This window comes from Lontra canadensis, unplaced genomic scaffold, assembly GCF_010015895.1.
Source record: "Lontra canadensis isolate GAN:19392208 unplaced genomic scaffold, GSC_riverotter_1.0 scaffold125, whole genome shotgun sequence".
NCBI lineage: Eukaryota > Metazoa > Chordata > Mammalia > Carnivora > Mustelidae > Lontra > Lontra canadensis.
The window spans coordinates 4,106,470-4,127,865 of record NW_022631119.1 but is presented as its reverse complement, the minus strand read 5'-3'; the positions used below and the strand labels follow the sequence as shown (position 1 = coordinate 4,127,865).

Genomic DNA, 21,396 nt, shown 5'->3' with positions numbered 1-21,396 from the left:
GGCCTAGCCTCCAACCCCCAGGTGACGTGACCGTGGTGTGGAGGGTCTCTAAGGCCATGGGCCCCCACAGGGGTCACCTGCTGTGTGGGACGGTAGCAGGAGAGCCAGTGCCCTCCAGGCAGCCAGCTTCCAGCCCCAGAGAGGAAGAATGACTTGGGGATCAGCTATGCATCCACTGGAAATCATGTGGGGGCCCCCGCCCTGGGCCCCACTGACCTGCTGCCTGTTGTTGGGGGTGTAAGGGAGCAGGGTGGAGACGTGGAACATGATCTCGTAGTCCTGGTATGTCGTGTAGAGGGAGTGGGTGCCCGTGGAGTCAGCTGCAACAGAAACACCAGTTAGCACCGCGTTTCCCAAACCTCTGGGTTTGTGCCACGTCCCACAGGCCATCTGCGTTAGTTTTCAGCTTGATGTTTGCACTTAACTCCACTCTTTAAAATTCAGTAAATTTAGGTAAAAAGGAAACCTTCTGTTACACAGCCGGCACACTGGTAAAAATTTCAAAGTCTGACCATAGTAAGGGCTGGTGGGGACGGAGAGCCACTGAATCACTCTCTGTGGCTGGTCAGGCGTGCAAAATGGTACAAGCACTTTGGAAAACTTCTTAGTAATATCCAGTAATTAAGCCTGAAGAGCAGCTTACTTGATGACCAGCACTTCGTCTCTTGGGTTCACAACCGAGAGACATCGCACACACGTGCCCTGCGATATGCGTAATAAGCACCTTCAAACGTCGGTCAAAACGATGAATGGGGTGCCTGGGTGGCTCAGTGGGTTAAGCCTCTGCCTTCGGCTCGGGTCATGATCTCAGGGTCCTGGGATCGAGCCCCACATTGGGCTCTCTGCTCAGCGGGGAGCTGGCTTCCCCCTCTCTCTCTGCCTGCCTCTCTGCCTACTTGCAATCTCTCTCTCTGTTAAATAAACAAGATCTTAAAAAAAAAAAAAAAGGTGAATGAACAGACTGGCATACTGATGTGGTAGGGAAACACAGAGCCTCGAAGGTAGCCATAATCACCACAGGGGTGAATCACACACATAGAGTGTCGAATGAAAGATGCCAGACACGAAAGGAGCACATCCTAAAGGATTCCGTTCACATTATGTTCAAAACCATGCCGAACAAATTATAGTTAGAGACACGTGATAATCTTGAGAGTCAGGAAACTGGCTGCCCCCGATGAGAGGGGACTGTGACCAGGGAGCACAGCTGACTACTGGCTCCATGTTTCTGAGGGGCAAACTGAGGCACAGGGAGGGAGGGACTTGCAAGGTGCAGTGGAGTCTGGACTGGAACTCACACTGACACTATGGTCTTTTCTTAGTAGTACTTGGCGCTGCTCTTGAGGGTTTCACATTCCTCATAGGAAACAGACCCAAGTCCCTAAACTTGAGCCTAAAGGTCCTGCCTGCCTTCCTCACTCCATCCTCCACATTAATTCCCTGGGCAACTGCCTTTAAACCTCAGAGCTTCTGCGTGTGTGCTCCTTTATCCTGGAATGCTTTTCTTGCTCCCTCTCTACCTCTTTTATTCCGCCTCACCCCTCTCAGGCCGCAGGCCATGTTCTCCGGGGGCCCTTCCCCACCCGGACCTAAGATCAGGTTCCCCATGCATACTCCTCTCATCTTGAACGGCTCCTTCCTGCCCAGGGAGGAAGGCTGGGAGGTTTCTGTCGAACGTAGGAGGGAATCCGCAAACCACGCTGCAAGAACTCCAGGGTGTCCCGTTCACCTCAGGAAGCCCACTCGTTGGCACTTCTAGGCATTCAAGGCCACCAAGCTTTATTCAACCAAAGGGGCTGCAGAGACAGTGGCAGAACAGCCTGCAGAGTCCCTGATCACGCGGCCTTACATTCTGGGGAGAAGCTGGGACAGGCGAGGGCACTGAAGCCACCGCTGGCTGGTGCCAGAGCCAGGCCTGGAGCCGAGTGACCTCTGGGTGATTGCAAGCTGGGGGCATCCCTATCCAGTAAGCTGGGGCCACTGGGTAGGAGCGCTGTGCTCCCTGGGGTCCTCTGAGAAAATCCACTTCCCACAGAAACCACGTGGCGGCAGCCGGCCCCGATCCTCATGGCAACAGGACGCCTGCCATTCTGGGCAGGACGCTGAGCCTCAGGAGCAGGCATCTGTCCGAGAGCGGGGATAACAAGTCTCCTGAAAGAACGAGCAAGAGGCCCACAGTCTTAATGCTCAAGGGCCACTTGCTTGACAGTGAGCACGGATAGTGGCCTCACAGGAGTGGGCACTGAGCGGTGGCTTCTACCCAACTGGTATTTTTAAAGCACACTCGACAGTGTACTGTCTGAGGCGGTTGTTCTCACACAGTAAAACTCTAAAGAAAAGCAAGGCAGTGACGGACACGGCCACGCTCAGGGTAGCGGTTGCCTCCAGGGAGAGGGTGGATATAACCGGAAAACCAGAAGGCACACGGAGCATCGGTGGCCGTCTGCTTTAAAGCAGGTGTGAGACCCAGCATATTCGTTCTAGCGTTTCCGTACATACGTATGCATATATGCACGTAATATGTGTACATGCGGCGAATAGGATGGACGTGTTCTGTGGCAGTCTGGGGGGGTGGAAGAGCAAACTGAACTCGTGTCACAGCTCCTTGGGGAGAGGACTGGCTGCCTGAGGCTCTTGTCATTTCTGTCACTGTCACACAGCACTGTGCATGCAACGCCACGATTCTGCGCATGCGTGCTGGGCACTGTCGGGCACCGGCAGTCACGGAGGCTTGGGACAGCTCCCAGCGCGCATGTGCATGAGTTCGCACAGGACGCTTCCGGGAGCGTGACTGCTGACTCCCAGAGCAGGTGCGTCTGCCAACTTCCCTAGACGACACCCTCCTTTTCTCCCAAGGGGTCGCACCATCCGCGTCCCCGTCAGCGGAGGCTGAGAGCTCCCGCTGTCCTGCATCCCTACCCAGGGACCACCAGACCCTGTGACTTTTGCCCCCGGGGTGGGGGTGCACTGGTGGCCACCTGTGATTTAACTGCCGCTCCCTCCCCCCACGCGAGGCCACTGCGCCACTTACTCTTGACATCGAGCTGGGCGGCGTACTTGGTGAAGCCCTTCAGGCAGACCTTCTCCCCGATCAGGGAGAGGAACTCCTCGAAGGCAGGGCTGGCGTCCTCGTTGTTGTACATCTCCTCCTCCGAGCTCTGGCCAGCCTTGCAGTAGAGGATGCCCACTTTGTGCTTCCGGCACAGCTGCAGAGGCGAGAGCAGCTCTGTGAGGCAGGCCCGGCAGGGACATCAGGGGGACGGAACAGAGGGGCTTCCTCAGGCACAGTGCCCAGGTGGCTGCTGGGGTCCCACAGCCGTCGAGTAGCGGCACAGCCAGAGAGGAAGGAGAAAGCATGTGGGGGGGGGCATATCCCCATTGTCCCTCTCTCTCCTTCCTATTCCAGAGAGGCACGACAGGGCGCCCGTGTGGCTGGCTCCTGTTCTCTCGACACAGTGCCATGCCATTCTTTCAAGAGTAAGGGACAGTGGACTTGGCTAGCTGCCCCTATAGAAGGTGGCCTGGAACTGGCTAAGATGTCTGCAGAAGGAAATTCTTGAGAGTTCGGGGCTCAGTACAGTCAATGCTGCTTTTAGGAGGTGGGCCTCCAATCACCACTTTTGTTCTGTGTCTCACTCATTCCCCCGGTCACTGGTGACTAGAATCTGGATAGATGCCTGACCTAAGTGTGGGCCAGTCAGACACTCTCCTGGGACTGAGAGTGACCCAGCTGGGGTCTGCAGATAGCTGTCATTCTCACAGACACTCTGGGAGCTGTGGGAGGACAGAGAAGCAGAGGGAGCCTGTGTGCAGATTGGGGGCGGGGGAAGGAACACACACACACACACACACACACCCCAGTGGCTGTCTCATTCCCAGACCATTTTTCTCCTCAGACGCCATCACATCCCTGCTCCTGGCACCCTTGGAATTTGAAAATAGATCTCCCCTTTTCCTTAAACTAGCTTAGGTGGGTTGCTGTTCTGAAAAAGAAAAAAAAAACAAAGACAAGGACAGAAAGAGGTACAGGATGGGGTTGCGGTGGCCCCCCACGCTGGCCCCCAGCTCACCCCTTGCTCGTCGAGCTTCAGCAGCTGCTCGGTCACCTTGGGAGTGTTGAGAGCCAGTCGCAGGCAGTGGATGTTGAGCTCAGGGATGACATACTCCAGGGCGTCCTTTAGGGGGAGGCCCCGCCCTGTCCCGTGCTTCATGGCGGTGGGGGTGGCATCCTCCAGGATAGAGCCCCGCAGAGTGATGAGCTGTTTTTGGGAGAGAAGGGAAGGTTAGGAGGCTCTCCGGACCCAAGAAGGGAAGAGAGTCCTGTTCTCAGAGCAACGTGTGTGATGGTCCGAAGCTTGGGCCCCAGGGCCAGCCCTGGGTTTGGACCAGGACTTGAACTTGCTCCCTCCTCCCTATGAGATCTTGAACAGGTGCCTTCAAAACTCTGGGCCTCAGCTTCTCTTTTTGTAAGTGATGAAATGAGTACAGTGATGGCATCACAGCCCTGAAGGGTGCCAGGAGGACTAAGCTGATGAGATTTTTGAGACAATGGATGGAGCACATCTTTGTCCGTTCAACAAATACCAACTGAGTGCCCTTGAAGTACAGCCCTGTTTGGGATGCAGTGAACGAAACAAAGACACCTTCCCCCACACCCAACTTGCATTTAAGTGGGGAGATGTCATTTAAGTGTATAATGAATAAAAAGGCTCCATAAGGTGAGCACTCAATGGACACTTTGCCTTCCTTACAGTATGTGTAAACATGTCGCTATCATAACATGGCTGCTCTTTGGGGGGGGCTCCGGGATGCGTGTATGTGTGCATGTATGTTCTCAGATTTACACAGGGGTATATTTACGCCCACACACACACATAATCTTTCAGTGTCACTCAGGTGATTCTGATGTGTAGCCAAGATTGAAAACCTTGAGTCAAGCCAATCACGGCCATCTCACTCCCCTTTCCCAGATGGTGCTTTCTACATTTTTCCTACAGCTGGCCACATGACTAGCTCCAGGTAATGAAATGTGCGGGGAGTTCAGCTTGTGAAGGACTTCTGGACACATCTGCCTCCCTTAAAGGAAAGCCTTCCCACCTGCCCATTTCTTCTTAAGGATGTTGGTGTGAGGATAAGATGTTTGGAGCTGTGGCAGGCATGCTGTGATCATGAGGAAAGAGACAAGAAAACCACAGAGAAGTCAATCTCTCCAGATGCCTACCTCCAGAGATCTCATTAGAAAATTAAAGCATCCCTCTCTTTGTTTTAGCTATGGTTAGTTAGGTTTTCAGGTTTACAGACAAGGCAGTTTCTGACAGACTTTATAACAAAGTCACATTTGTGAAGGTACAGTTGACTTTGGTATATACCAGGTCCAAGAATAATTATCTAATTAAATGTATAGGTCTGTTCAAGGGAAGTTTTGTCATCTCCATTGTATAGATAAGAAAGCTGAAGCTCGGGGCACCTGGGTGGCTCAGTGGGTTGGGCCTCTGCCTTCGGCTCAGGTCATGATCCCAGGGTCCTGGGATGAAGCCCGGCATCGCATCGGGCTCTCTGCTCAGCGGGGAGCCTGCTTCCCCTCTCTCTGCCTGCCTCTCTGCCTACTTGTGATCTCTGTCTGTCAAATAAATAAAATCTTAAAAAAAAAAAGAAAGAAAGAAAGCTGAAGCTCTGGGGCACGTGGGTGGCTCAGTGGGTTTGGTTGAGCTTCTGACTCTCGATTTCAGCTCGGGTCATGATCTCTCAGTTGTGGGTTCGAGTCCTTCGTTGGGCTGCGTGCCCAGCAGGGAGGCTGCTGGAGAGTCTCTTCTTCTGCCCCACCCATGTGCACACATGTGCCTGCTCTCTCTCTCTCTCTCAATAATACATAAATAAAATCTTAGGAAAAAAAAAAAAACTGAAGCACTGAGAGGTTATGTGCTTTCTCTAAGGCAACCATAATTAAGTGACAGAACCAGGATTCCAATGGACCCCTGACTTTCCCAAAACTCCTGACTTTTTTCTTTGAAGATTTTTAATTTTTTTCTTACTGTAAAGTATAACTCACATACAGAAAAGTACACAACATACGTAAGCATAGCTAAAGGAATTATCACCGAGTGAACACTTAGGTAATCCCCACAAATCAAAAAAATAAGTATCTCCAGGTCCCCCAAACCCCTTCTCCTCCTGCTCAAAGGCAACCCTACCCTGACTTCTAACTCCACAATTTATTTCTGCCTGTTTTTGAGCTTCATGCAGTTTGTACTCTTTTCTATCTGGCTTACTTCTCACAACATTATGGATATGAGATTCGACCATGCTGCCGTGAGAAGCAGACGTTCTGTCCCGATGGATCCATTCTACTGCTGAACCCAGAAACTGCTTCCAGTGTCGGACAACTGTGAACGTGCTGTGAGAAGCACACACAGAAGCACCTTGAATTGCATATGAACACATTCTGTGGGGGGTTTATACCTAGGAGAGGAACTGCTGAGTCACCGGGCATGTTAATCTTTAATTTTCCGAAGTTTTCCAAGTGGTTGTACCAATTTACGGCCTGCTGGCCCTGAGAGCCCTGGCTGCTTCACGTCCCCATTGCACCAGCTCTGGCTTCTGTCCACAATGTGAGCTGGCCATCAGGTGACGCCAAGGGCAGGGCCAGGCCCTGCAGCTCCAGCTCCCCCAAGACAGCACAACAGGGGTTCTACCAGGAAAAACAGCCTCCCTGAGGGAATTGCTACAAGCACTTAGAACACACTTGAGGCTATGGTTTAAAGACTAAGGAGGATCAGTGGTGACTGGAAAAACATGTTGGCCCTGAGTCAACATGTGGACACAGCAGGCAGCAAAAACAATGTGTCATGACGTCACCTCTAAGCATACAGCCTACCCTTTCCAAACAGGAGCTGGGCAACAGGCATACATGGAAGGAATGGAATGATCTCGTGTTTGGGAGTTCCCAGTTCTGGCCCCAGTAATTAATAAACAAGGCTTTCTTATCATGATCTTGAACTAGGATCATGAAAAGCAATGATGACAATGAGGGCAAAGCACTGCTGGTCTGGGCGGCCCTGGGATTTGGGTTTCAATGAATGCACCAACAGGATCAGTGTTTTTTTGTATCTTACTGACACTGGCCCGCAGCGCCCTCTGCTGGGCCCAAGGGGAAGCCTGGTCCTGCACCTCATTCTTTCTCCCGCACTAGACACAGGTGGCCTCCGGTCACATTCTGGCTCTGAAGACTTGACCATAAGCCAAGACTTGAAAAAAGCTCCCAGCCTTTCCTTCTCTGCTGGCGATAATAAGTAGGGCACCGGCAGGATGCAACGAGTGGCCAGCCATCTCTAACCTCCACCTGGTCCGGTCCACCATCATCACCTACCTGGCCTATGATAATAGCCCTCCTCCTGGTCTCCCTCCTCGGCCCCCACGCCCCACCATTCATTCTTCTGCAGCAGCTTGAGTGAGACCACGCTCCTCCTCTGCACAGAACGGGCTAGTGGCTTCTCATCTCCCTCCAAATAAAATCTATACACCCTGCCCAGACTGCAAGGCCCTGCGTGATCTCTCTCTCAGTGACACCTGTCATCATCTCACGGAGGATCACTGGTCAAGTGAGCTGTAAGAAGGTCTCGGGAGACCATGTAAGCGGGGAGGTTTGCACAGGTTGTTCAATGTTGACTCCTGACTTAGACACCGCCCCTTCTCTGCTGGGCAGTGGGTGTACCCGTCAGGAATGTTTCCTGGGAGGTCACTGAGGAGTCTGTCTGACTGGGTTCAAATTCTGACTCTACCCTTTCCCTGGCTGTGACCCTGGGCCAGTTGCTTAACTTCTCTGTGCCTGTTTCCTCACCTATAAAATGGGGATAACAGCACCTACCTCCAAGGGTTGTAAAGATTCGGTAAGACAGTCCATGTGCAGTGCTAGTATTGCGTCTAGCATACAGTGAGTGCTCAATACATGTTAGCCATTATTATGTATACACACACGTCAAATGTGTTTGTACAAAGCCATATGCAGAGTTAAGAATTTAAATTTAACCTTTAACAGGAAGATACAGTTGGCTTTTCTCCCCACTTAACAATATGCTTCGGAGATTATTTCTATATACACACACAATCAGAGCTACCTACTGAACACAAATGAGGTCACTGTTGCTCCTTGCTTTTTTCACTTAATAGAGGAGACTCTCCCTTTTCTCCTTTTTCTACTCTCTTTTTTCTACTTTTCACACTTACAGTAACAAGTCACTGTTACTTTTTAAATCAGAAAGAAAAGACAAATCCAAATCTCTAACCCTAACAAAACTGAAGTCTGTCAAAAACTCATGTTTGCTGGGTTAAGGGAGAACCTACTGGGTCAGGAGGCTAGACCGTCCCTGGCTGACTGGGGTTCCCTCTGTCCTGGGAGAGAGAGGCCAGCAAAGGGCTCAGGACGGGGCAGCCTTGGCCCGGGGCTGGTCCTGTCTGGGTTGGGAGGGGGGCTGATGTTCAGGTGCGTGGCGCCAAAGTCCAGCTCCCAGTCTGTTCCTGCCTTGGCGGGAAGCTCGGGACTGCCAATGCTCACATCCCATCTGCCAGGAGATGCGGGCCCACTTAAGACTTATCTGCTTGGCGGCTGGGGGTGGCGATCTGGGGTTGGCGGCCTGCTGGCTTAGAAAACAGCCTGAGCCCTTCACTCTGGACCTCACACCTTGGTTTACAGGAGCCTGAGATCTGTGAATGTGGACACAAGGACAGAACTCTGCCTGTGAGCTCAACCCTTACTCCCCAGCATGGCCCTTGGACCTCCTAGGGGAAGGCGAGAGCCAGGGCACTCACTGTCCTGCAGCCGCATGTGCTGGTGGGAGAGAACCTTCCACTGCTCCGAGAGACGGGGAGCCAACAGCATAAAGCCTATTTACAGACGAAGAAACGGAGAAGCCCAGAGGCAAAGCCATCTGTCCAAGGTCACATGGTCATTGGTGGCAGAGCTGGACCGAATCCAGGGCTGTCTGTTCCCAGAGCACAGAATTCAAACTCGACCCAACAGGCAGAGTGCTGAGTGGTGAAGAGCATGGGTCAGGCCCCGGGGCAGCCGGAGTCCACATCCAGGCTCTGCCACTGGTGACCCTGACAAATGATTACCTCCCTGGGTCTCAACCTCCCATCCTTATCTGCACAATGGGAACAACGGGATCCACATCATGAGACTTTTGAGAGGATCTGAAGGCTCCACGCGTATGCAACACTCAGGACAGTGGATGGCAAGAAGACGTGCTGAGAGTGTTTGCTATTACTGCTGACTGCGTGACTGTCCGGTCTGCCTCTGCCACAGGGAGGGCTCGAGGAAGAGGCAAGGCAAACCTCGCTGGCTGCTGCCTTTCCTTCAACTCCAAATGAGGAGGTTCTCAGGTCCCAGTGCCCAGCAGGGCAGCTGGGGAAGGAGTCAGGCTCAAGGCTAAATCTGTGCATGGCCTGCATAGATACGGGGGCAGAAAAAGGGCTTGTGGCTGTGAACCTCACGGTGGGCTGAAATTCACAGGGCTGCCAGGAATGTGACAAGGGGACAGGAGACAGAGACCCCCTGCCAACTAACCTCACTGGGCTCTTCTTGAGCGCCAGGCATGGCGCTGCCTGTATGTGTAACCTCACAGGGCCCACACCACAGGCCTGAGACTGGGACTCCCAAGGGGGAAACTGAGACTCTGAGAGGTGAAGCCAGGTGCCCACATTCACAGTTGGTGAGTGGCCAAATCAGGAATCCATACCAGGTTTCCAGGGTGCCAGACACGGTCCTGCCTCAGGACATTTGCACTGGCTGTTCCCTCTGTCTGGAATGCTCTTGTTCCAGATTTCCACATGGCTCCTTCTCTCATCTCATACTCAGGTCATTACTCAACTGTTACCTTCCCAGTGAGACCTCCCTTAACCATTCTGCCTAAAAATTGAACCACCCCTCATACTTCCTATCTCTTCCTTGCTTTATTTTCTACCTTGTCCTCACTTACCACACTGTATGATCTTCTAATGTGTATGTTGCCTGCCTCACCCACAGGAGTGCGGTTCCACAAACATCTCTGCTGCCTCACTCACTACTGAGCCCTCAGTGCCCCGTGCACAGTTGGCAGACAGTGGTGCCAAGGGGATATATCCCAGACCTGTGGCCCAAAGACTCAAGGCCCCCTGCCCACTCTGCAGAGGACTGGAGGCAAGTTTTGTGGGTGTTGGGGCTCGGAAGTGGACAGAAGCAGGCACAAGACAGGCACAGCACTAAGCTGGTTTCATACTTACTGAATAGGACCCACAGCAAAAATACTATACCCCAATCTAGTATGCTCTCACCCAAGTCTCAGGACCCTCGGTACGTGTGACACAGGCTGGCTTTTAAAAAAATTCATTCTCCGTGTTCCACTTTTATGAATTAAAACTAACAGCACCAAAGTGTTGAACAAAGGTGAGTTCCCAACTCAGCGATGGGTCTGCTGGGCAGTCAGAGCCGAAGTCAGCAGCATCCCAGAGGCAGCTGTGTCGGGGCCGGAGAACAGGTGGACTCCTGAGGGTGCTTCGAGCAAGTCCCCTAACCTCTCCAGAGCCCATTCCATCATCCGGAAATGAGACTAACAGTGCCTTCATCATGGGACTGTGTGACATTCAAGTGTGTGAATACACATAAAGGGTAAAGCTACTATGTGACACCGTGTTACAGAGATCTGCAACATAACAGCCATCGTGATAAACGTTATTTATTAGCCTTTGACTGTGGTCATCCCATCCAGCAGTTCCCTGGATGTCATGACACAACTGAGGCAGTGTGAGCTGTCACCTCACATTCTGCGCTCGTGCTTATGTGGCCATAAAGGTGAGGAGATGGGGGAGGGGACCGGGAGGCAGAGGGGCTGGTGACCACCTGTGGTCGGGGGCACAGGGTTTGAGGTCTGCCCCCCTCAACTGCCACAAAGCCTCTGTGTCATCTCATTCCTCCTCAGTGAGAGGGTCGTCATGAGGGGACGGGGCCAGGGCCCTCAGCGCAGCATCTGTCGGTCTGGATGACGTCCAGGCTCAGCTGGCTTCACACCCAAAGCCCCTGGCGGCAGCAGCCTGTGGGATTCCCATGTCTGGGCAAAGGCCAGGAACAAGGGGGATGGGGCAAGGGAGAGCCAAGGGAGACCCATTCTGGGGGGCCTGCCCAGCTGACTACCACCCCCTTTCTGGAAAAGTCATCCTTACTTGGGTCTTTTGGAAGTCTCTATTGTTTTTGCTGGCCTAGCTCCCCTCTTTTGGCAGGAGAACTCCCCGGCTCCCTCCTCCAGGTGGCTCTAATGGAACTGTCAAGCTCAGTGTCCTGCCCTGCCCCCCCCGACCCAGTGAAGCACACATGATCCAAGCAGAGCCAATGAGAGTCCTCCCCACAGATTTGGCAGCAAGTGTCCCTTCCCTGTGGAGGAGAACGTATAAAGACGCAGGAGAGTTGAGCTGCCAGTCTCATTTTCCCATGACATGGAGATGGCTTGCCGATGGCAGAAGAGAATGACATTCACAGTGCAGAAAAGCAGCAGGGCTTAGAGGAGCAGAGTGGTCAGGGGGCCGAATTCTGTTGACATCATTTGAGTGCCTGGATCCAGCTATGCCTGAAGCAAGTCATACCCTGGATTTGCAGTTATATGGACCAATGAATTCTATTTCTGGCTTAGACCAGTTAGAACTAGATTTCTGTCCATTACAATTCAGAGTCCTGATTGAGCAGGGTGCCCCCAGCAGGCCTTGTTCCCTAGCCACAGCTGATATTTAATTTAGGCGAAGGCCTATAACCAAACCAGGACAACGGGTTTCTCTACTCACATGTGAAAGCACTGGGATTGTTTTGAGCTGAACGGTGTCGACAGCAGTGCCTGCTCTGGCTGAGAGTCCCCAGTTCCTGTCCTGCCTGAGGCCTGCTGCCTTCTTTCCATTCTGCAGGACATCTCATGATCCTGAAAGACTCCCTTACAGCTCGCTCTTTATTTCTTATGCTAACCAGAGTGAATCTCTTGCATGGGTAGCAATCTTGGGCTCTCTAAGATTCCAGTCCCAGCCTGGCCCCTTACTTACTGATCCCATACAAGTCACTGAATTTCTCTGAGCCCTAGTTTTCCCTTCTGTAAAAGGGAGGGACTATCAGGACTGCCCTCAGGAGGTTACTGGGAGGCTGACATGAGATGTAGCTGGGGAAGCACTTGTCGCAGACTAAGGGCTCACAGAGGTGAGCAGCTACAATTTATGGAAGCCAACAATGGTGATGGGACCTACCTCTCGGGTCCGGAAGATGATCCTGTACTGGTACTGAGGTCCGTGATCCTTGTGGTCCTCCAACTTCTCTCGCTTGATGCTCACAGCCACTGGTCCCAGCTTCTCGTCCACACCAAAGTAATTGGCATGTTCTGAGAGGGAAGAGCAGGGGTGGGGGTTCAGAGTAAACTCTCTGGGAAGGAGGGGTGATGTCCCAGGCCTGGGGGTAGGTTCTTGTGTGACCTATGGGATCCCATTCACACAAACTTGCCTCGTCACGACCACGCTTGACAGAGCGACCACAAGACTGGACTGGGCCTCCTGTGCCAAGTTCACAGAGCCTCAATTTTCTGAGCCTCGGCTCCTTCATCTGAGAAATGGGGGGCCCTGAGGCCACCCATCACTCACTGAGTGGATGTGAGGGTGAAATGAAGCTACAAATATTAAATGCTTAGCACAGTGTCTGGCATGTAAAAACCTAGCTCACTATGATTATCCCAGATTTGCAAATGTTCTTCGTTAGCTTAGCGGCTGATTAGCCCTGTGAACTGGTTTAGACTCCATCCTGGAAAGCCGCTCGCTGGGCTCAAATCTGGGGTCTGCCACTAGGTTGGATAGATGGCCCAGGCCAAGGTGCTCCACGGCATTCTCCTGAGAACAGGACTGGAAAGCGTGGGCCCGCCTCCCAGCAGGGTCATCAGAATTAAATAGGTTAATAAGCACGAAGCACTCGGCACAGGGCCGGGGACACAGCATGACAGAAATGCTGTTATCATCACAGGACATGGTATTGGTCAGAGGAAAGGGACCAGAATCAAGTCTCTAAACATCACCTTTATCCAGCAACGTTTCCACGACACCTCAGACACTTAAACTACTCTTTCCTTATGGGGATAGCACCTCTGAACCACAGAGCAAGTCTCCTCTTCTCTTCCCTAAATAACAGCTGTCTCCCCCGTTTCTCTAAACATGCTGCTGTTTTAAAATCCTTCCAGGAAAAAAAAAATAAAAAAAAAATAAAATAAAATCCTTCCAGGTGGGGCACCTGGATGGCTCCGTGGGTTAAGCCTCTGCCTTCGGCTCAGGTCATGATCCTAGGGTCCTGGGATCAAGCCCCACATCGGGCTCTTCGCTTCGCAGGGGGCCTGCTTCCTCCTCCCTCTCTGCCTGCCTCTCTGCCTGCTTATGATCTCTGTCTGTCAAATAAATAAAATCTTAAAAAAAAAAAAAAATCCTTCCAGGCAAACAGTTTCTCCCAATGTATAATCCAAGTACTCCCTGCTTGCAGGAGACAGCCCACCAGCAGGCTTAACTCAAGTCCACGCAGTCAACGTCTAACCGCTGCTGGGAATTCCTTCTCACCCCAGGGCTCTGAATATTTAACGGATGGTTCCTGTTCTCACAAGGTGCTCTTAGTGAATCAAACACTTATCTAAGGCCCAAATAATGTGTGGTGATTAAAGGCACCGGTCAGACCAACACCTGCACCTGGTTAAACCATCTCTGCAGCTGGTCGGAGAACAGAATTACCTGCTCCACAGAGAAGAGCTCATTCCGGAAACAGCTGGGCAGGTGGTTTTATTTTCCACCAATGCATACCCAGCACCTTGCAGCCCTGGCATACCGTAGGCACTCAATAAACAGTGACGGATGAGTCATTTATTTATAAGCTTCCAGGACTCCAGAGAAGTCCATTTTTGAAAGAAAATGGCTTTTTTCTTTTTTGGAAGCTCTGTAATGAGTACTTACTACCTGCCTGATGAAGAACTGTCTTAATGTACAATCTTATATAATCCTCACCACAGTCCTCTGTGAAGGTATTTCCACGTGTGAGCTGAAAAGAATATGTGAGTTGAAAAGAACGTGCTCTCTGTTGGTTAGCTACAAAATTAGTAATTATATACATGACATAATATGTATCATTAGTAACCCAACCAAAAGAGGATTCTACATTTATATATACAATAATAACATATATATATGATATATATAAATACAGAATCAGGTTTTGATTGGGTTATTTGATTGGGTTATTCAAATCCTCTTCAGCCTTATTTTTTTGACTACGAGATCTGTCAATTTCGGAGAGACGCTGTAGGCATCTGCTACTGATGGTCGATTTGTTCACTTCTCCCTGCAGCCTGTCGGTTTTTAATTTATTTATCCCCCAACCCAGGTTGCCAGGTGCACCAAGGTTTACAACTATTCAAGTCTCTCTTCTCCAGGTGAGCAACTGTCTGGAACTTTTCCCCCCCAATCCTTTCATTTTTAATTTCTGTGTCTGTTTTGGGGCATGTGACGCTGCTACAATCACCCCCATTCCTCACATGAGGATACAGAGTCCAATGAGTGAAACGTGTCACACAGCTGTAAGCTATGACACAGACACCCCAAACCCAGGGTTGTCTGGCTCAAGACACTGGAGCTCCAGCGACTGCACACACTGAATCCCACGAAATAACTTAGTTGACGTTTTGCTAGGTTTGACTAGGACACTGGTTTAAAAAAATGTTTTTGACTCGCTGCTGTGGAGTAGTAGCTGCCTACCCACTCTATTTTTCCCTTCCTCCTTTTCAAGAAAAAACCTCTCCTCTTAGGGGAAGAAAAGAGAGGAGATGTGTCTAGCTAAAAACCTACATTTCCCAGCCTGCCTTGTAGACAGAAGCGGTCAGGTTGGATGGGGCTTATAAGAAAACTTTTTAAAAGGGGGCTGACTTGACAGATCTTTTTGTCCTTACCCTTCCCTTTTTCTCTGCCTAGAAACATGGCTTTGACAGCTGGAGCTGCAGCAGCCATATTGGGCCAGGAGACTACTCCCGGGGCTGGAGGCCATGCTCTAAGGCTGGCATTCCACTGATGGTGAGGGGAAACCATACCAGCCCCCTCGGCTGCTGACCTCCAGACTTCTTTGTATCAGAGAAATAAACTTCTATGTCCTTAAAGCCTGCCTGTCATTGGCAGTTATAAGCAATTCCAAATCAATGTAGTGGTCAGCATTTAAAAATTAGGAGAATTCACATTAAAAATAAGAAACAACTTCATTTTAGGAGAATCTGGAAAAATCAGAAAGGCTGACAACACTGGGTTTGCCTGTGTTTCCTACATGCCTACAGTGAGGTGGAAGCGAGCTGGAGTTGCCCTTTGCTCAGTCCTTGCCTGGCCCCTGATGTAGATGCCTGGGTTTGTGGTCTCTGCATTATGCTCTGCTGCCTCCTGCAATTGCCCCACCCGCACCAATGGACATAGTCATGCGGGCTGCCCGTCTCTCTCTGGTGGTAACACCTTGGCCACATCAACAGCTCTACCTTCAAAGGGGATCCAGAACCTGCTGGCTTTTTCCCCCATGCATGGGCTCCCAACCTAGACTTGTCTATCATCATCTCCTGCCTGAACTAGTGCCTTGCCACTTCCCCGGCCCCTGGTTACCCTGCTTCCCAATTTCCCCACGTCTGTGCCCCAGAGGGAGGCTGCGAACACGAGAGTCAGCTCAGGGCCCTCAACTGCTGAGAAACCTCTCATGACTCCACCTCATTCAGGGTGCAGGCGAGAGTCCTCACCATGGCCCACAAGGTCCCAAACGATCTGCCCCTGTCACCTCTCTACTTTGGCTCCTTCCACCCTCTCTCAGTCACTCTGTCCTAATATAGGCAGAGGAAAGGGTAAGGGCAAAAACATCTGTCAAGTCAGCCCCCATTCCTCCTCTCCCCCTCTTTCCTCCTCCTTCAGTGTTTCAGAACTATTGTATCTGCCCTTCCTGCACCAGAACACTGTCCCCAGTCTCCACACAGCTCCCTCCTTCAGCCCGGTACTCAAATGGCACCTACCCAGGAGACCCTCCCAAGCCATTCCCTATTGAAAATGCAGCCTATGACCTGGACACTATTCCCCTCTCCCCTGCTTTACTTTTCCCCATAGCGCTAGCCACCCTAGGACACCTTATATATTTTACGCAGTAATCTAGTTTTTTTTTTTATCTTCCCCCCACTTAAGCACTAGGAAGACACAATCTTAGTTTCAAGCTTCTTCAAAAAAGTGCCTGGCATACAGCTGAACCCGGCACAGTTGCTAAATAAACGGACATCTATTGTCTCCTGCTTCCCGAGGCTCTGGCGACTTTAGCCCTGGGTGCTCTGCTCATTGCCTCCTCACCGCCCTCTGTCCCACGCAGCGAACCCCCTCCCTCTGCTGGAGCCTCGGGGGGGACCCCGGGGACAAGCTGCGGCCCGCGTGCCCCGTCACCTCTGCCCACGAAGTGGTCCTGGTAGTAGCGGGCGCCCAGATCCACGTGCTCGATGCTGTACTGGCGCGGGCGGCTCTGCGTCCTTTGCTGCTCCTTGGGCACTTCCAGCACCGAGATGCTGGCGTTGGTGCGGTGGGCGCTGAGCGTGGGCTCTGCTGCGCGACCCTCACCGCCACCGCCGCCTCCGCCCAGGGAACCCACGGCTGCGCGCGAGAAGCTCACGTTGCGCTCGCACTCGCCGCCGATCTCGTTGCGGAAGTGAGGGCAGCTGAGCAGCAGGTCGTTGCTGTTGTCGTCGCCCAGGTCCTGCTCCAGGTTCTCCTTGCAGTTGAGGTCCTCCGTGCTGGGGAAGGCGGCGTCCAGGCCACCCAGGCCGTGCGTCCGCGCTGCCGGGAGGGCCGCCGTGGCGGAGGCGGCCGACGCGCCCGTGGTGGTGTTGCGCCGCTGCGCGGTGCTCACCCTGTTGGCGGCCGCCTCGTTGAGGTCGAACAGCATGCTCTGCACGTCGAAGTGCGCGAAGCTCTTCTGGCAGACCCACGGGCGTCCGGCGTCCGGCGCGCTGCGGCCCTCCTCCGCCTCTCCTGGCGCCCGGCCCGCCTCACCGTCCGCCTTGCCGCTACGAAGCTTCCGGAAGATGGACGAGTCCGCGGCGTCCCCGCCGCCCAGGCCGCGCACCGCCTTCTTCCGGGCCTTCTCCTTCTCCTTGGCGGGCTGGAGCCCCAGGAGGCTGTCCTTGGCAGGCTGGCCGTTGCGGGGGTCCCCCTTGGCTCCGCCGCTGCCCCCGGGGACGTGGGGGCCGGCGTTGGCCTGGAGCAGCTCTCGGAGGCTCTGGGGCCCCGCGGCGTCAGGCTGTTCACTGCGGAACTCGTTGAGTATGTCGAAGAAGCTCTGCTCGGGCACACCCTGCACGTCGATGGAGGACGTGCTTCCATATTCCCGGAAGAGGGGCAGGGCCCCCGTGTGCCGGGGTCCCCGGGGCTCCCCCGTGTCCTCCACGTCACACTCGCTGAGTGTGATCTCGCTGCTGCTGCGGTGCCGCAGGGGCAGGAAGGCCCGGCCAGGGGACCGGGGCCATCCGTCCTGGAATTCCACATCTTTGGACCTTCTCCTGGAGAGTCGGTGGAAGGCTTTGGGTCCTGAGGAAGCCTGGGTGCTGACGGGGGGCTGTCCGTTCTGCATGCCCCTCATGGAATGGGCCACCTTTGTGGCCTTCGTGCCATCTGAGTCCTGTGAGGGGCTTGGGTTGTTTTGTTCTCTCAGGGCCTCCCGCTTGGGCGGCCAGTCAGCCACTCTGGCACGCACGCCCATCTTGGGCACTGCAGGAGTGGTGGGACTGGGGCGGGTGGTGGCGCTGACTGGGCTCTCACCAATGGGCTGGGGCATGCCGCCGTTCTGGACCCAGAATCCCATGGGAGCATAGTCCCCGGTGTGGGGCCCAGGGAGGACGTCAGCCCCCCTGGCCCCACAACTGGCTGCCAGATCCACACCATCATTGGGAATGGGCCGATAAGTGGTCATAGTCCACAGGCGCTGGAGTGCTGCTGGCCCCCTGTGAGCTGTGGAGTGACTTTATGGGGTCCCCTGGCCCTCAGCCATTGTTCAGGGCCACCAGGCCCAGGATGAAGGATGCTGGCCCCTGAAGCCTGACAGGAAGGTTGTGAGCCTGTGGAGTCCAGTTCTCCACCATCGCGGTGGACAACTTGAGCCAGGACAACCTCAGGAGGCAGGTGCTGTCCTGGGGCCTCCAGTCTGAGCAGCTCAGCGGGACGGAGCAGGCAGGAGATTCGGGTGAGAGCCGGCAGGCTGCAGGGCTGTCCTCCCTGCCATGCTGCAAAAGGGGAGAAGGCAAAGGTGAGCTGTGACATTACTATTCCCAGAGGAAAGACTGTGTGTGTGTATGTGTGTGACATCTTTATACTCATTTAAAAAACCCATTTATTATGCAAATTTTCAAACATACTCAAAGCAGAGAAGAGCACCACCAGCTTCAACAACCATTAATGATTCCCCATTCCTGTTTCATCTACCCACTCACTCAAACACTTTTATTTAACAGAATAGTTTAGAATATATCCCAGCTATCAGCTCATTTCACCTGAAAAAACTTAAGTTTATACATCTAGCAGTTAAGTCCTTTCCTTATTAACCACGGTACTTTATCACACCCATCTAGATTAACAAGAATTCTTTAATATCATGTAATACCCCATATCTGCATTACATATTCCCCATTGTCTCAAAGGTGTCTTTTAGAGTGGATTTGTTCAAATAAGGATCCAAACAAGATCCCTATTCTACCTCGGTGAGTATATTTCTTTCTTTCTTTTTTTTTTTTTTTTTTTTAAGATTTTATTCATTCATTTGATAGAGATCCCAAGTAGGCAGAGAGGCAGGCAGAGAGAGAGAGGGGGAAGCAGGCTCCCTACTGAGCAGAGAGCCCAATGTGGGGCTCGATCCCAGGACCCTGAGATCATGACCTGAGCCGAAGGCAGAGGCCCAACCCACTGAGCCACCAAGGAGCCCCTCGGGGAATATATTTCTTAAGTCTCTTCTATAAAGTCTCCCCCACGCCCATCACCATTATTGTGAGGCTATTCACTTGTGTAAGGAATTACATCACTCGTCCCGTGGAGTTTCCCACTTTCAGGATCTGGCTGCCTTTTCCCTTGTGGTGTCATTAAACACATTCCTCTGCCCCCTGTGAATCCTGTAGGTAGAGGCTGGACTGCTGTCAATCTGTCCTGCAGTCTGCCTGGCCAGCCACCCCCCCATTAAAGCAAGTAAAAAATGACAGATGAGTCACCATGAATACTGGAAGATTGGGGGAGGGGATAACCCTAGGTGATTAATAGATACCGTAAGCCAGTAAATCAGCTCCTGTCACTTCTTGGCTGAGATCTCCCCAGTGGCTCCCTACTGTGTTAGAATAAAATCCAAAGTCTTCTGCTGGTCCACAAGCCCCACAGGCTCTGGCCCCTGCCAGTCTCCCTGAGGCCTCTCCCCACCCCTAAGATCCCATCCCACTGGCCCTCTTTTCTGTTTTGCTGACATACCAAACCCCACCCAGGATATCTGGATATGCTTCTTTCCGTTCTTCACCAGGCTGGCTCCCTTGAATGATGTCAACTCTTCAATGAAGAGAAGCCCACCAACGACTGCCGGTGTTTTCTGAGGAAGGGGAAGGCCATGTGTGTGTGTCTGTGTGTGTGTGTGTGTGTGTGTGTGTGTGTGTGTGTGTGTAGGGGGCATTTCCTAACTCATGTCCATAGGTACGGAACAAGCTGGGAGAGAACCAGGGGGCAGCATGAAGCAGATTCATGGAGCAAAACAGCGAGGCCAGTCTGTAACAACTGAAAAAGTCAGACTCAGAGGGCAGGGGAGGAGAGGAGTGGGGAGCAGGAGTGCACTCCTCTTCCCAGTTCCCAAAGGAGCATCCCTGAAGATGCTGCAGGGAGGCGCACAGGGGAGGAGACAGGGGAGGAGGAGGAGGAGGGAAGCCCCAAGGGCTGGGTTAGTTAAGGAAGACAGAAGCACCCAGGTGAGGCTGGGTGAGTGGGACAGCAGAGGCATTTCTTTTTTTCTTTTAAGATTGTATTTATTTATTTATTTGAGAGCGCGCGCACAAGCAGGGGGGGAGGGACAGAGGGAGAAGCCGACTCCCCACTGAGCAGGGAGCAGATGCTTAACGACTGAGCCCCCCATGTGCCCCCATCTGCATTTCTACAGAGACAAGTAGGCCTCAGCTCTGGTGACCACCCTTTGCGGGAATGTGGATGCCAGATCACTGGATTTTTAAGTAGAAATCAGAAATCTTGAACTGTATGCAACTTCTCCCAGTTTGAAATACAAAAATAACTGCAGCGACGACAACCAACTACCAGGCGGAGAAGAGATCTACAAGGATTTTCAAGAAACTGCTAACAGTCGTTGCCTCTGGGAAGGGGAACTAGGTACTGCCCCCCCACCCCAAGCCCAGCCCCCTCTCCTGCTGCACTCAGCTCCTTAGTACTTCTGAAGGTACTCACTTATTTCTCTTATTTATTTCTGATTCCTACCCCATGAGAACGTGAGCTGCTGCTGTATCCCCAGGATCTAAATGTGTTTCTCGAAAGTAGGGGAAGGAAGGAGCCTTACTTTTCACTGTACACCACTGGCTACCTTTGGAATTACCGGCACGTACTTCTACCTGATAAATAAAAACTTAAGAACGTTACCAACAAAAACCAAGTAAGGGTCAATAAAATAAGTATCTGTGCCAGATTTGGGCAGAGGATGCTGGTCTGTGATCTCAGGTGACCAGTAAGCTCAGCGGCTTTGCCAGAGAAGAGGGCCGGAGGCCTGTCCTATACTCTGTTGGGCCCTGGATCCCAGGCCAAACTGGGGTGTGCAACTGGGCCAGGGGCACCCCGGGATTAGCCCTTTGAGGCCACACTGGGGCTGGCTGAGAAAACCAGTGGCCCAGATGCGACCCTGAATTACTTATGCAAGGACCTCCCGACAGATGGGCTTTGCTGATGGCATTTTGTTTCCAGCTCAGTCAGAAACCCCCCATCTGTTTTGCTCTCTTCTGTGAGAACACACAGATGTTCCTGAGGCCCCGGTGTCTTTCCACAGATCCCTTCCCCGACCAGGTGTAGCCAAGTCTCCCTGTGACGCTCAGAGGCTGAGTGATACCCACAGCCTCCGTGGGATTTGGGGACTGCTGCACACTGGTCCCTTTCCAGCTGCCTGCTGTCCAATGCTGTCCCCCTTCCGAGAGCACCCCATCCTCCAGATGGGGAAGCCCCCATTCTGAGAGCCAGACTGCTGGGTTCAGATCCTAGTGTGCCACGGGCTGGATACTAAAACTGTGGCTCTGTTTCAGTCTGTAAAATGGGGAGAAGTACTGCCTATCTCCTGGCCACTCCTATCCCCACGGTTCCTTC

The 21,396-nt window shown here is 52.6% G+C and overlaps 1 protein-coding gene across 1 annotated transcript in view; it reads right to left on the bottom strand.

Annotated features, from left to right (window-relative positions):
* SIPA1L3 (signal induced proliferation associated 1 like 3) overlaps positions 1–21,396 on the bottom strand; it is a 230,045-nt gene that overhangs the window by 81,236 nt on the left and 127,413 nt on the right. The window contains exons 3-7 of the mRNA XM_032842051.1: positions 16,471–18,299; positions 12,253–12,383; positions 4,071–4,259; positions 3,032–3,206; positions 217–320 (exon numbers count right to left, since the gene is read on the bottom strand). Of these exons, the coding sequence (XP_032697942.1) occupies positions 217–320; positions 3,032–3,206; positions 4,071–4,259; positions 12,253–12,383; positions 16,471–17,989 (2,118 nt within the window). The 5' untranslated portion in view covers positions 17,990–18,299. The remainder of the gene's footprint in view (positions 1–216; positions 321–3,031; positions 3,207–4,070; positions 4,260–12,252; positions 12,384–16,470; positions 18,300–21,396) is intronic.